Source organism: Lagopus muta, chromosome 12 (assembly GCF_023343835.1).
Source record: "Lagopus muta isolate bLagMut1 chromosome 12, bLagMut1 primary, whole genome shotgun sequence".
NCBI lineage: Eukaryota > Metazoa > Chordata > Aves > Galliformes > Phasianidae > Lagopus > Lagopus muta.
Window position 1 is genome coordinate 18287094 of NC_064444.1, and position 14487 is coordinate 18301580.

Sequence of the window (14487 nt, forward strand, 5' to 3'; positions counted from 1 at the left end):
GCAATGGGAGATGAGCTGTTCACTGTGTCATCATCTCTTCTGAACTGCGCCACGGCAGCAAGATGCTCTTCTTGCTGGCAGCAGCACAGCATAAACACCCACGTTCCAGTACCTGGTGCCAACTCGAGGCTTGGATGCATCCAGCGGTAGCACTGTGACACTGGGAAACCACAGAGCTCTGTGTGTCCTGCCTTACCTCCCCTGGGAGGCTCACAGGGAAGGAGAAGTGGGACAGAGAACGAAGGCATGCTGGGAACAAGCTCTTTTATTCAAAGAGCCCGCAGGGACTGGTAACTCGCTGCAGAAATAACCTCTCAGCACAGGAGGGGGAGGTGATTCCACATCCAGGGATGGAGCATTGCACGCTGAAGGGCAGCACGGGCCACTGCTATTGGAAGAGGAGAAAGGCTTAGCAGCGTCACAAATGCTATTCCTTTCCGTTCAGAGAACCATGAGAACACAGCTCTGCCTGGAGGCCAGCTGTGACCCTAGCAGCCTGTCCTTCCAGTACATCCTTGGGCCTGCCCAGCTCCAGTCTGTGTGGGTTTTGGGCCCAGCAACAGCACATAAAGGCCACATCAAAACATAAGGCACCTGCTGGAGCCAGCTGCCAGGCTCCATGAGTGGCATCCCCAGCTCTGCTGGGACCTGGCTGTGTTCTGCAGCACTGGACCGAGTGTGTCACGGGGCTGAGGAACCCAGCAAGGAGAATCCATGAGCAGCCCTGGCTGCAGCAGCAGGGAGCTGAGACATGGGGATCCTTCCTGATTTGGGTGGCAGCCATCTCCTCTGTCCCAGATGTCCCCCAGCAATGGCTGAAGGCCTTCACATGGCCATGTCCTCTCCAGGGTGAGCGCTGCTGTTAGGATCACATCCCACCACTTCCATGGAGAAACCTCCTGTGTCCACTTCAATGCTGTGAATGCTGAAGTTGTCCAGGCCCTGTAAAAAAGGAGTTAATGGGGCAGTAGTCAGCAAGGGACTCTCTCTCTCACACACACACACTAAACAGGCTTGTCCTACTTGTGGCTGGGGGGGAGGGATGCTTCTAGTGCATGAATCAGGCTTCTGCAAACCACCTGCAATGCTGGGCTTTGTGAGCAGCTTTTGGCCAATGTAACAGCTGGAGGCACAGATCTCACCTCTGTTTTTGCTAGAATTTGGTGCAAAGCCTCTTTTTGCTGAGGGACTTTGGTTAAGACGTAAAGGAAGCCACCACCACCAGCCCCAGCCAAGCACTGCCCGTAGACATAAGGCTGCAGAGCATCCATCATGCGCCCGACGGCCAGCGGCTCACACCCAGGGGCCATGCATTTCTTCTGCTGCCAGTAGACGTCCAGACACTTGCCAATGAGTGGCAGGTTTCCTGCAGGACAGAGGATGTGACAGAGAAGAAAAGATTTGTCTCCAGTCCTCCTAAAGGGCAAAAACCTGCTCAGCCTGAGCTCACTTCTGCCTTCTCATCTACCCCAATCCTCTGCCTGCTGAGCAAGCCATCCCCGCTGTTGCTTTGCTGTTCATTTTTAATCCTCCACAGGGTGAGAATTTGCTTGCTTTCATGCTCCAGCTTCTCCTCCTCTGCATCCCAGCAGACAAAATCCAAATGAATCCACTTCATAGGCTAGCTGTGACCCCCACTCCCATTACTGATGACTCAAGAAAATCACACTCAGTGTGCCCCACAGGAGCCTCTTCCAGTCCCCCCCCTCTCAAGATCTTAGTTTAAGCCTCAATTTGGGGGTGTTGCCTATAAAATGCAGGTAAGCCTAAGGTTGCTCCAGCTGTTGGACCCTGCACTGCCCTAGCTTTTGTCCCCATAGACTCTCTGGGGGATATTTTGCTGCTTCAGTTGTTAGAAGGGACAGCGTGGTACAGGGAGGGGAGCTCACACCTTGCCTCAAGGCCCGGGCACACTCCTCAGCATTATTCACCAGAGCGTCGGCATTTTGTACAATGGAGGGCAGCCTGGCATACCAGTTCCTCACCACGTCCTGCAAGAGGCCAGGTTGTTGGAGACGAGCACCTTGGCCCACAAGTGTCCCCATCACCACCCTGCTGGCTTGAGTGGCACAGCCTCTCCCCAAGGGGACGTGCACTGAGGGGGAGCAGAGCCAGAGCCCCTGTGTTACCTGGAGCAGGTTGCGAGCCAGGCGAGTCTTCCCCGTGTACACGAGCAGCAAGTGATCGCTGAGGATCCGGGCAAAGCCTTCAGGCACCAGGATCTCCTCCACCTCCACCCTGAGTGGCAGCCGGGCCTCCGACCTCCCAATCTTGATGCCAGGCACCAGCCCACCCACCTGGTCCTGCCACCCGCCACCTGCAGCGCACAGGATCCTCAGCTGGAGCCCAGGCCCCCCCACCCCATGACAGCTGCTTTCTCCAGCTGCTACCTGTCGTGAGCCTCTGCTCCAGATGCAGCACGGCGTGGATGAGGGACTCGGTGCCAGCAACCTTCCCAGCTGCCCGGTACAGCGCTGCCATCACTGCTCCCGCTAGGATGCTGCTGGTGCCTGCAGGGAGCACAGGGTCAGGGCAGCGATGGGGATGCTGCATCTCGGTGCTTGGGGAAGGACAGATATCCCAGCCCCTTCCCCGCAAACAGACCGAGGCCAGACCCGTGGGGCAGCCTGGACCAGGTGTGCACCTCAAAGCCACCCCCAAAGCTCTCCATCAGCTGATCCCTCAAGGGCTTCTGCGAAGGGAACTGCACGATCTGCGTGCATATGAAGGCAGCTTTGAGCAAGGCTCCTAGAAACAGAAAGAAAAAGCACAGCTGTGCCTGCTGCACTGCCTATTCCATCACCCAGCAGCGAGGATCAGAGCGGATCGCTCCAGAGGTGGCACGGATCTAGCACCCACCACAAGGTCAGGACACCAAGGGCACAAAGCCAGGCTGTGCAGCCACTGACCCCTCACCTGGCGCATGTGGCTGGCAGTAGTTCTCCAACTGCCCCAGCTCGTGGCACACCAGTTCCACCGCCGCCTCACCCCACGGCGCCCCACCGAGGCTGGCCAAGCGCAGCTCCGGCTCACCGATGCGCCGCACCCGGGCACCAATGGGTCGGCACCCATCCACCAGCACTGCCACGTCCACCACAGCCCCGCCGTGCTCATATGTGATGGGAGGAGTGTCGCTCCAGCCCCCTGCCAAGACACACTATCAGCCCTTTGGCTCATTTCTCCATAGGGGCAAGACAGCGCTCCAGCCGTCATCATCCGTCCCCGTCCATCCCACCAGCTCTGAGCCCACCTTGGGATGGAAAAGCTCACCAGAGAGGTCCAGGCGGGCTGGACACGCCACCTGCACCCAGTGCCCCAGGGGTGGCAGCTCCGCCGGGCACACAGTGACAAACTGGCATGAGGACATCACCGCCTGCCGGATGAGGATCTGCTCGGCCCCTTCGTAGTGCCGAGCTGCTCTCACCAGCAGGGCTGGACTGCAAAAAGAGGGATGCTGAGCCCGCTGCCGTGGCCCCCTGGGTCAGCATGGAAAGCAACAGTTTGCTGCTCCGTGCCTCACCTGCTCATCCACTTCTGCCGCTCGGTTGCCAGCTCCCGCACCCCGCCAGCAATGTCCCCGCTCTCCAGGTGCCCAAAAGCCAAAGCCCACTCCCTGTTGGCAGCAGGTCCGCTCCGCAAGCCCCCTTCCCCATGTGCCATGCAGCCCAGGACATCAGCAATGCAGGCGAGTGCCCGGGCTGCGATGCCTGCGTCATCAGCTGTAGAGGCAACTAGAAAATTAAGGGAAGGCTGTGAGTGGCCTGAAGCAGCCTGCTTCTGCAAGAAGTTGGCTCCAGGGGAGAGGGACATGTGTAAACCTGCATCTGCCCTGGATGGTCTCGAGTTCTTGCCAATTTCAGGGGTACTGAAGGGCACAGCAAGCACAAAAAAGCCCAGAGATGTAAGAGTGGTCCAGCTTACCCTCATCCAGAGTGCTCAGCAAGGCCTCGTGGTAACCCTCATAGACAGCACTACGGATGAGCGGCAGGAGGCTGCCGTCCTGGCGGCCCAGCAGCACGCGGCGCACCTTGCGCTGGCCCTGCAGGAAGAAGAGGTTCCGGCGAGCACCCAGCTCAGCTGCCTTGTCCAGGCAGGGCAGCAGCTCCTGCCACGACATGCGCCAGGCTGCTCGCCAACGTGCCAGCCGGTCGCCCGACGCTGCCGGGGCCAGCAGCCACAGCACATCCTCCAGCCCCAGCGCCTCGGAAGCGTGCAGCACTGGGAAGAGCCGGGCGCTCAGCAGGCAGCAGTCTTCCTGCGGTGTCTCAGCATCCCAGAGGTCCCCTTTGCTGGTGGAGGGAGAGCCCATCAGCACCACCCCAAGGACCGAGGGATGCAGGAAGGGAAGGGTGGCCACCGTGGCTCTGACTGCAGACTCTGAGGTCTGGGGTGGTATGGGTACCCCAACGGAGCCACGTCCCCTGTTCCATTCAGGCAGGTTGGTACCCACCGGATGCCCGTCCGATGAAAAAACTCCACCCAGGGGACGTTCAAGTAGGTGGCCTCTTCAGCAGGACTCTGTGGGGACACGTGGGGGGCGGTTACACCCCAGCTTTGCAGAGCCCCGTGCCGCCTCGCTGCCCCCCCCACCTGCCAGTCGTCAAGGCGGCCAGTGAGCGTGAAGACGCGGCAGGGCAGCTCACGCAGTCGGACATGGTGGCCCTGCAGCACCACATCACGCAGGGGACGGCCCTGCAGCGCTGATGAGGAGCCTACGGTGAGGCCTGTGAGGAGGCAGCCAGGACCGATCTCCAGGGGGCCCTGCAGAGGAAGCAGTGGGATCCTGAGTGGCACGGCCAGCCCCACATCAGAGCCAGGCCAGGAGACATGCTGTGGCCAGCAAAAGTCTCCAGGAAGGGACATCCCAGCACTGACAGCGGGGAAGGTGACAGCCAACAGTGTCCCTAGCTCCATCCGAAGGGCATTCGTGTCCCAAATGACACAGCAGTGACACCAGACTCCTTCAGGTCCCACACACCTGTAGGTGACAGTGCTGGATGACGCTGCCGGCCGCCAGCCGAACGGCTCCTTCCAGCAGGCAGTTGGTGACCGAGGAGCCATCCTCCAGGAGCAAGGGTTGCTGCCGGGGGGATGGGCACATGGAGTAACCCCCCCAAAAAAAAACATGTGAGCAAATCTGGGGCTGGAGAGACCTACGTCCACGTGGGAATGGGCTGTTTTGCAGAAGCGAAGATGGCTGGTGGAGCTGGGCAAGAGTGTCAGGCTACGGATGTGGTCGCTTGCAGCCGTGGTCAAGTAGTCATAGGACGCGTCGGGAATGCAGGCTGTGGGGAGGCAGGAAAGCAGTCAGCACTGACCACAGTCTCGGGGCCAGGAGATGCTCCCAGCTTCCCCAGCACCCCTCCTTGCTTCCCTGAGAGGCAGCTGGGGACCATGACCCCACATTTCTCCCCACAGAGGGAGCTGAAAACCAGGGACAGGTCACATGCAGGTGCCCATCACAGCATCGCTCACCCATGCTCAGAGGGAAGGCATGGAGAGCTGTCCAGAGCACGGAGCGGGCTCTCCTCACGCTGGCATCACCACCACCCTTCACAAAATCCTCCTCCGTTATCCCCCCTGCCATGCTCAGCACGATGTCAAAGAAAAGGGAGAGCTGAGGACAGAAGGGACAACCTGGGTGCTGCTGGGCCACCTGGAGCAGCCACCCCAAGTCCCACTCCACTGCTGGGTGCTGCCCTCCTGCACCCAAATCTGATGGCACAGGGACAAAGAGGCGCACCCAGCACCAGCACCCACAGGATGAGGGGTCCCATCACCCTAGGGGGGTGTCACCTGGATGGGTGGTGCCCCCGAGTCCAGCCCCATGTAGGTGCAGGCATCCAAGGGAGGGATGACGTGGGTGGCTAGAAGCTGCTCGGCGGCGCTCGAGGAGAAGAAAACCACCCCACAGACCTGCGAGGGCACAGCAGGGCTGAGGCTGTGGTGTCCCATCCCCCAGTGGGGTGAGCGGTCCCAGCCACGGTGACAAAAGGGATGGAGCCGGCAGAGCTGTGGGTAGTGACATACCAGTGGGACGGTGCCGTCAGGCCCTGCGCACTGCTGGATCTGAGCTTCTGTGCCTTTGTAGATGATGTCACGTACCAGGCCCTGGGAGCAAGAAGATGCCAATGAGCTCTTCGGGCTGCCCCAAGCCAAGCAGCCACAGCAGGGACAGGACCCATGCATCCGCAGGACCATAGGGGCAGGGACCTCGCGGACAGTACAAGGACTGCGAGTCCAACTGACTGCAAATCCCCTGCTCATCCAAAGGGGGCTCCAGGCTGGTGTCACTGCTTGGATGTGGGAGCTGTTACCGACCTGCTCATCAACAAGGTACACCCCGTGGTTCCTCGCGTACGCCTGGCTGCCAGGCACTGCAATCACCCGGACCCCTTGGAAGCCTTCCCAGTCAATCTCTGGAGATAGGGACAGAGATCAGTGCCCTGAGCTCCACGCACTGCAGCAGCAGCACTCAGCCTGGGCCACCGGAACAGGTTGCCCAAGGAGGCTGTGGATGCCCCATCCCTGCAGGCATTCAAGGCCAGGCTGGATGTGGCTCTGGACAGCCTGGGCTGCTGGTTGGTGACCTGCACACAGCAGGGGGTTGGAACTGGATGATCACTGCAGTCCTTTGCAACTCAGGCCATTCTGTGATTCTATGAAACTACATACACCAGGCATCCCCCTGCCTTCCCAGCTCCCAGCGGGGGCTATGAAGCCCGCTCAACAACACCCACAGCCACACCATGGGGACGTGGCCAAGGCTGAACCGGCTGTGCTGCTGCCAGCCCTGCCGGACGCAGCCCTCACCTGGCACGGAGGGCACACCGAGCAGCATGTCAGTGCTGCAGACCCACACGCCCGGCGGGGAGCCCACGCAGAGCTGGGGAAGGAAGGGCCGTGAGGACGGGGCTGGCGCTCAGCCACACGCTGTCAGTGCCGGGGGTCCGGCCGCTCGCCCACCCGCCGCGTGACGGTGCCCAGCAGGCTGTCCAGGTTGCACACCGGCGCTTCGGCCGCGGCGCGGTGCCGCTCGGCGGGCAGGCAGGTGAAGGCGCGGCCGCAGTCGTCGAAGGAGAACTCGCGGCCCTGCGGGGACAGGCGGGGTGAGGCGGCGCCGGTCGCGGGGCCGGGCTCAGGTCCGGGGGTTCGGCCGCGCGGCCCGCACCGTGTGCAGGATGAGGATGCGGGCCTCCTTCAGCGCGTCGGCGCTCACCACCTGCGGGACACGGCGCTCAGCGGGGCCGGGGGGCAGCGGGCGAGGGTTGAGCCGCCGTCCCCGGCCCTCACCGTGCATCCCGCTCGGGCGCTCAGGTGCTCGGCCGCCACCAGCACGGCGTTCAGCGTGGCCCCGCCGCTCCCCACGCCCGCCCACGGATCCTCCAGCGCCAGGACGAGGACGGGCCGCCGGCCCAGGGCCCCCCGCCGCCGCCGCAGCTCCAGCTCTGCGAAGGAGAAGGGCGTCTCGAAGGCCGGGCTCGCCCGGCCCCGCTCTCCCTCGCCCGGCCCCGCCGCCTGCCTCGCTGCAGAGCCGCCACGCCGCCGCCCCGCCGGCAGGTGAGGACGATCGCGGTCCACTCGACGCCGGCCGCCATGATGGCCGTGCCGCGGGGGCTGATGGGAGTCGTAGTGCGCCGCCGCGCTGCCCGCCGGCTCGAAGAGCGGGGCTCTGGACTACAGCTCCCGGCGTGCACCGCGGCAGGGCGACTTAAAGGCGCAGCGTCCCGATTCCGTGCGCGGCCACGAGCGGGGCTCGGGGCTGGGGGGGGGGTGGGGGGGGGGGGGGGAAATGGGGTTCTGCCGCCGCGTGGCTCTGAGACACCCCGCAGTGCGGCTGTGCCTGCCGGGATTGGCTCCGGGGGCTGCCCTGTGCCTGCGCGGGAGGGGAGGCAGCGGGGCACCGGGATGGGTAGGGGGCTGAGTGTGGGGATGGGCACGAGGCAAGGCAGCGGGGTGGGCGTGGGGATGGGTATAGGGACGGGCATCGATGTGGGCATCGGGGCGGTCACAGAGCTGAGCACTGGGATGGATGTGGACATGGGTACCAGAGTAGGTATGGGGCTGGGCACTGGGATGGGCACGGCGCTGGGCACGATGGTGGGTACGGGCATGGGCGTGGAGATAAACAGCAGGATAGCCTCCGGGATGGGTACCATCCCATGGGTACCGCGGGCACCGGTACGGGTATCGGGATGGGCACCGGGATGGGCACCGAGGTGGGCACGGGGCCGTGGAGCGAGAAAGGCACAGGGATGGGCACCCGGCCCCGCCGTGCTGCCCCCGCGGCGGCCCCGCTCTCCTCCTACAAGTCCCACAACCCCGCACGGACTACATCTCCCAGCCTGCCGAGCCCACCCCCCCCCGCACGGCGCGGCACGGCCCGGCCCCGCACGGCGCGGAGCGGAGCGGAGGGCGCGGCGCGGTGCGGGGGGCGGCGGCGGCGGCGGCGGCGGCGGAGGGGCCCGGAGGCTCCCGGTGGTGGGGCCGGGCCGGAGCGGAGCGAGGTGCGGTGGAGGCGGCGGGTACGGCCCCGAGGGGGGGAGAAGGGGGAGGGGGTGTCGGGTGCGGGGTGCGGGAGATCGGGGGGACGATGGGCGCCGGGAGGATGCGGTGGTACCGGGGGTGGGCGCGTGGGTGCACAGCGAGCCCCGGGGGTGCGGGATGGGGGTGCCCCAAAGGAGCCCTTAGGGTGCGTGGGTTTGGGGCAGCGGGGGAATGTGGGGGCGGCGGTGCGCTGTGTCCCCCGTTGGGGTGGTGGGACGGGGGGGGGTGTGGGCATGGAGCGGCGTCACGGGGTCGGCGGTGTCACCGGCGGTGCCCTTTCGGTCTGCAAGCCACGGGGCGAGCGGTGGTCCTGGAGTGCGGGGCCCGGCCTTTCTGGGTGACCCCAGCCAGGGGACGTGTGTACGTTGGGATACATAGACAGGAAACTGTTTTTTCGCACTGGGTTGGCTGACGTGGGAATGGGGTTTCAGAGCAACCCCCAAAGCCGCTCAGAAAGCAGCGCGCGCGCTGCCAGGACGGCATTGCTCCGGGTGGCCCCAGCGAGGAGCTGAGCTCACAGCGCTAATCCAGCTAATTAACAACATGCGAGCGCTCCCGGAGCGGCCGAACAGCCCAAAATGGGGTCGGCGGTGGCAGCGTTGGACGGGGCCGTTCTGCACGTATCGCGCTGGGAAGGCGGCAGGGCGGCCCGCCCGGCTGCTGGGAGCGGAATGTTGGCGGCGCGGGCCAGGAGCTCTCCGACAGCCCGAATTCCTGCCTGTCTGGAGGAGGCTCCCAGCCTCAGGGCCGAGCAGCGAGGCCGACGGGGCGGCCGGAAACCCCATGGAAAATGGGGCCCGGACCCGTTTCTTCACCATAGAGAAAGCCCTCTCTTCCCCAGCGATGCCAGCTTTGCTCCCCGTGTGCACCTCCACCCAAACCGCGCTCCCCCAGGCTGGCTGCTGCCGTGCCCATCTTGGTGCTCCTGCACATATTTTCCCAGTGAGGCATCCGGTGTGGATGGAACAGGAGCAGGCTTGCCACTGGGGAGCTGGGCACGGGGATGGCAGCCTGGGAGGGTGAGACGGAAAGGCGGCCAGGAGGAGATGGAGGGGAGGAGGAGATGGAGGTGCTGAGCCCCAGCTCTGAGCGGTTGCTGATTTTTCCAGGCTTGGCTGCAGGAATGTGGTTTGGTGGGCCTGTTGGTATCCAAGCTGGTGGCTTGGTGAGGCCAAAAAGTGGTAGGACTCAACCTGGTGGGACCTGAGCTGATGGCTCGGTGGGACCTGACCTGGTGACTTGATAGAACCCAACCCCGTGGTACCCAATTTGGTGGCTTGGTGGAACTTGACCTTATAAGACCTGAGCTGGTAGGACCAAAGCTGATGGGACCCAACCTGGTGGGACCTGATCTAGTTACTTGGTTGGACTCAACCCCGTGGCACCTTGGGGGGCCCAAACTGATAGAATCCAACCCAATGGGACCCAACCCAGCGGCTTGGAGGGACTTCACTTAGTGGGACCTGATCACGTTACTTGGTGGGACCCAGCCCTATGCTATCCAACTTGGTGGCTTGGCAGGACCTGAGCTTGTAGGACCTGACCTGGTGGGTCACTGGGACTCAACCTGGTGAGACCTGACCCGGTGAATCAGTGGGAACCAGCACCATGGCACCAACTTGGTGGCTTGGTGGAGCCTGACCCAATAGGAGCTGATATCCCACCTTGACCCTCTTCTGAGGGAGCTGATGAGCACCTGGAGGTGCTGAGAACCCAGGCTGGATGGGGCTGTGTGTCTATGGGTGTCCCCTCCGTGCAGGGTTTGGGGCTGGCCGGTCTCTCCTGACCCCAAACCATTGCAAACACCTTTGTGAGGACACGTGCCCTCGCCATGCAGGCGCACTGACCCCCCCGCAGCTCCAACTGGGGAACTGCTGGCAGCAGGCAGGGCAGGCAGGACGTGCCTCGTGTTCTGGTTTCCTTCCTCTTGCCGTGTGACGGTCGGTGACTCATTGGAGCAGGATACCACCAGCACCCTCCCGGTTTTCCAGAGGTGCCGAGTGCAGGGCACTTGTTGCCCTTGAAAGTTTTTGTGGGGAGCGGCCCAAGGGGTGATGGGGTTTTTGGGGGCAGGATCCTCTTTGCTTTTGCTGTCCCTTAACCGACGTCCCCTCCTTTCTGCTCTAGGCTGTTGTCACTCACGTGTCCCCAGCACAGGATGATGAGTGTCACCGCAACCTGGAACCAGCAGGGGACGGCTCCCCGAGCCCACGGGGCCACCGGCACGCGGAGCTACGGCTGAGCCCGGCGTGCCGAGCCGCGCCGAGCCAGGCGGATGGAAAGCTGCAGCCCGGCAGGTAGGGACGCTCCAACCCACCCCGTGGCGGTGCCAAACCTCCCGGTCAGCACAGCATCCCAGGGGGCTGCACGCCGCACCGTGCTGAGCGGAGGCTCTGCGCCCCACAGGGAGCCCCGCGCCCACCCCGCGCCCCAGCCTTATGCCCGGGGAGCGGCGCCGAGCCTGCCTGCCCGCCCACCATGAAGTGCTCGCTGCGCGTCTGCTTCCTCTCCACCGCTTTCCTCCTCATCTTCGTCATGTCGGTGCTATTCACCTACTCCCACCACAGCATCGCCTACCTGGACCCCGGCGGGTTGGGCGGCATCCACCGGGTGAAGCTGGTGCCCGGTTACGCCGGCGTGCGGCGGCTGAGCCACGGCGTGCCGTACCCCAAGGGCTGCGCGTGCCGCCGCTGCCCCGAGGATGCCGCCGCCTCCGCCGCCGCCTGGTTTGACAGCCGCTACGACGGCGCCGTGTCCCCGGTGTGGACCAAGGAGAACATGGAGCTGCCGCCGGATGTGCAGCGGTGGTGGATGGTGAGCGATGGGGGATGCTGCGGGATCTCCGTCGCGCCGCGGCCCCACTGAGCCCAGCTTGCTTCTGGGTTCGCCCTCCTAACCCCAGGACCCTACGCTGCAGGCTGTTCTGGGGCGGCTGCCGTTGCTGTGCACACAACGAGGTCCCCCACCGCCTCCTTCTCACCCTGCAGATGCTGCAGCCCCAGTTCAAGTCCCACAACACGCAGGAGGTGCTGAGCAAGCTCTTCCAGATCGTGCCAGGGGAGAACCCTTACCGCTGGCGCGACCCGCGCCGCTGCCGGCGCTGCGCTGTGGTCGGCAACTCGGGCAACCTGCGCGGCTCCGGCTATGGGCACGAGATCGATGGGCACGACTTCATCATGAGGTGAGGGCACAAGCAGTGCATCGGCACCTGGCCGGGGGGGTTGTGTGTCCCCTTCGTGTGCCAGTGCCCAGCTCTGCCAGAGGGTGGTGAGGCACTGGAACAGGCTGCCCAAAGAGGCTGTGGATGCCCCATCCCTGCAGGCGTTCAAGGCCAGGCTGGATGTGGCTCTGGGCAGCCTCGTTGGTAACCCTGCACGTAGCAGGGGGTTGGAACTGGATGAGCATTGTAGTCCTTTGCAACCCAGGCCATTCTATGGTTCTCTGTCCCCAGGATGAACCAGGCACCCACAGTGGGCTTTGAGGGGGACGTGGGCAGCCGGACCACGCACCACTTCATGTACCCTGAGAGCGCCAAGAACCTGCCTGCCAACGTCAGCTTTGTGCTGGTGCCCTTTAAGACCTTGGACCTGCTCTGGATCGCCAGCGCCCTCTCCACTGGCCAGATCAGGTTGTAAGTAGCCGGTGGCCATGCACAGAGGTGACATCGCCCTGGGAGCTGTTTTGGGAGTGGTGAAGTCACGGCTGTAGCTTGGTGGCTTTCTCCCCATCTCCACTACCCCTGGGTTAACATAGCCCCAGCCGTGATTGCCCACACACCCCACCCCTCTGCTTCCTTCCTCCAGCACCTATGCGCCCGTGAAGCCTTTTCTGCGTGTGGACAAGGAGAAGGTGAGAGCAGCACTGTGCTCCTCAGCACCCACTTCACCCCACACCTCTCCCGGTGCTGCCAGGCATGCGGCCCCAAGGAGACGCAGTGCTCAGCATCCCTCCCTCCATCCCCTACCCTGGGTTCAGGTGCAGATCTACAACCCTGCCTTCTTCAAGTACATCCACGACCGCTGGACGGAGCACCACGGGCGCTACCCCTCCACCGGCATGCTGGTGCTTTTCTTTGCCCTCCACGTCTGCGATGAGGTGGGTGATGGTGTGGGGATGCAGCACCCGGCCCCGTATCACACAGGGGCTGGCGGTGATCGCGATGCCAACCCTCACCCCACAGGTGAACGTCTTCGGGTTCGGCGCCGACAGCCGGGGCAATTGGCACCACTACTGGGAGAACAACCGCTACGCCGGCGAGTTCCGCAAGACCGGGGTGCACGACGCCGACTTCGAGGCACACATCATCGACATGCTGGCCAAAACCAGCAGGATTGAGGTCTACCGGGGCAATTAACTGAGGGCCGGGCGGCCGCGTGTCCTCCAGCTCCTAACCCCGGCACTGCCAGAGCTGCCCTGGGTGCCGTTAGGTGCCGGCAGCCTATGGGGTTCTGAGCTCTCGGCAGACTTTGTGTGGTTTGGAGAGTTTTGACTTTGATGTTGTTAGTATTAAGGAACCCGCTTCAGCCGAGCGAGGATTTGTAGACGCCGCCAGCGACCAGCCGGCCTGGGGAGCGCCCGACTCGTAACTCTTACAGTCAAACCAAATGCTGCTCTTTTTAAAACAGGAACAACAAAAAAACAACCATACAAAAGCCCCCAAACCCGGCGACTTTGGGGAGAGCTCGAGCCCGGGATGAGGGCAGGGTGACAATCAGCAGCAGGCCGGGTCAGCTCTCCAACAGCAGGACACAAAGCGGCCGCTGCTCTGTCCTTCTGTCGGAGGTTTTCTCTCCCTTTGCTTCTCCTTCTGTGGCTCTCGGGAAGGGGTCCGGACTCTCGTGGTCCTCTCGGTCAGATGCCCCCCATGTTGCATCGGGGAGTGGGATAGAAGGGGTTTGGGAGGGCAGGGAGATGGGCAAAAGGCAGCTGAGAAACCCGAGCGCCTGGTGGAAGTGACAGCGCAGTAAGGCACAGCTGTGTGCATCCATCCCTCACCATCTGGGCTCCCCTTCGCCTTGGGGACAGGAGCAGGTTAGGATAGCTTTAGCAGGTGAGTGAAACACAGCCGGGGGGGTCAGTTCTTATCTCCCTCTTGCTACAGACAGCTCTGGGCAGAAGCTGCAAACCCAAAGCTCGTGGTGTTGGGGGACAGTGGCTCGGTGTGGGGCTGAGGTACTGGAAGCTGCAGCAGTGACCGAGGGACGATCGTGCAGGGCTTGGGGGCAAACTGCCCTTTTCTATTTGGCTTCTCTCTACGTTTCTGTGCTTTGGGAGTGTTTTCTTTTTTGAGGTGTCTCTCTGTGGTCTCAAGACACCAGGTCTGTGCTGTGCCTGCTGCTGGGGGCCCCACAGCAGCCCCTGAGGCGGCGGTGCGACCGGGAGCCCCAGCCCCTTCCCAACGCCTCGAGTTGGCGTTGCCGCCTTCTTCTGGGGGAAGAAAACCACAGAAATCACACAACCACAAGCAACAACGAGTGCCTTGACTACCTGCTGCCGGCTGCGCTGCCCTGCGAGCACAGGGGGGGGTCGGGATGCACACAGCAGCATTCCCAGCCCCCCCTTCCTCTTGGGAGGGTCAGCATTGCCCAGGCACCCCTGGCACTGGGCTGTGCCCACACCTCTCCCACTCCAGGTCAGACAATCCCGAGCCCACCGGCAGCACCCGATAACGATTTTTCGGCTGATTTCCTTCCCCCCTCGACCCCCACCCCGACTCTTTTTATTATTATTGTTGTTGTTATTATTATTATTTAAACTGTCCCGACACGAGGACTCACGACCACTCCTGTTTCTGCGCAGAGCTGCCGGCGGGCGCACGCACAAGCATGCTGCAGGGCCCGCGGGCGCCGCGCTACGAGCACCACTGTACTGTACATAGAGGAGCAGCAGGCAGAGGCTGTGGGCATCGGGGGATGGAGGGGGGGAGGGGGGGTTGGTTTT

At 63.3% G+C, this 14487-nt stretch overlaps 2 protein-coding genes across 4 annotated transcripts; one reads left to right on the forward strand and one right to left on the reverse strand.

Annotated features, from left to right (window-relative positions):
- Window positions 1–252: 252 nt before the first annotated feature.
- On the reverse strand, window positions 253–7610 carry FCSK (fucose kinase). The gene is made up of 23 exons (XM_048958164.1): window positions 7523–7610; window positions 7294–7448; window positions 7172–7222; window positions 6967–7092; window positions 6814–6886; window positions 6322–6419; window positions 6031–6111; window positions 5797–5916; window positions 5476–5617; window positions 5158–5285; window positions 4979–5080; window positions 4591–4761; window positions 4451–4518; window positions 3922–4289; window positions 3521–3731; window positions 3271–3437; window positions 2917–3144; window positions 2605–2748; window positions 2391–2510; window positions 2130–2317; window positions 1892–1991; window positions 1143–1366; window positions 253–942 (listed from the first exon to the last, which is right to left on the reverse strand). Exons 1-23 carry the CDS (start codon window positions 7596–7598, stop codon window positions 826–828), a joined length of 3258 nt encoding a protein of 1085 aa, XP_048814121.1. The 5' UTR covers window positions 7599–7610; the 3' UTR covers window positions 253–825.
- Window positions 7539–14258, forward strand: ST3GAL2 (ST3 beta-galactoside alpha-2,3-sialyltransferase 2). Of its 3 annotated transcripts, none has more exons than XM_048958202.1 (8): window positions 7539–7560; window positions 10675–10844; window positions 10954–11361; window positions 11535–11728; window positions 11999–12178; window positions 12351–12396; window positions 12523–12642; window positions 12728–14258. In XM_048958202.1, the coding sequence occupies exons 3-8, from the start codon at window positions 11026–11028 to the stop codon at window positions 12899–12901; spliced, it is 1050 nt and encodes a 349-aa protein (XP_048814159.1). In that variant the 5' UTR covers window positions 7539–7560; window positions 10675–10844; window positions 10954–11025; the 3' UTR covers window positions 12902–14258. The 3 variants fall into 3 exon arrangements, with proteins under 3 accessions (XP_048814159.1, XP_048814157.1, XP_048814158.1); XM_048958200.1 differs by lacking the exon at window positions 7539–7560 and adding an exon at window positions 8395–8507; XM_048958201.1 differs by lacking the exon at window positions 7539–7560 and adding an exon at window positions 8417–8525.
- Window positions 14259–14487: the final 229 nt, after the last annotated feature.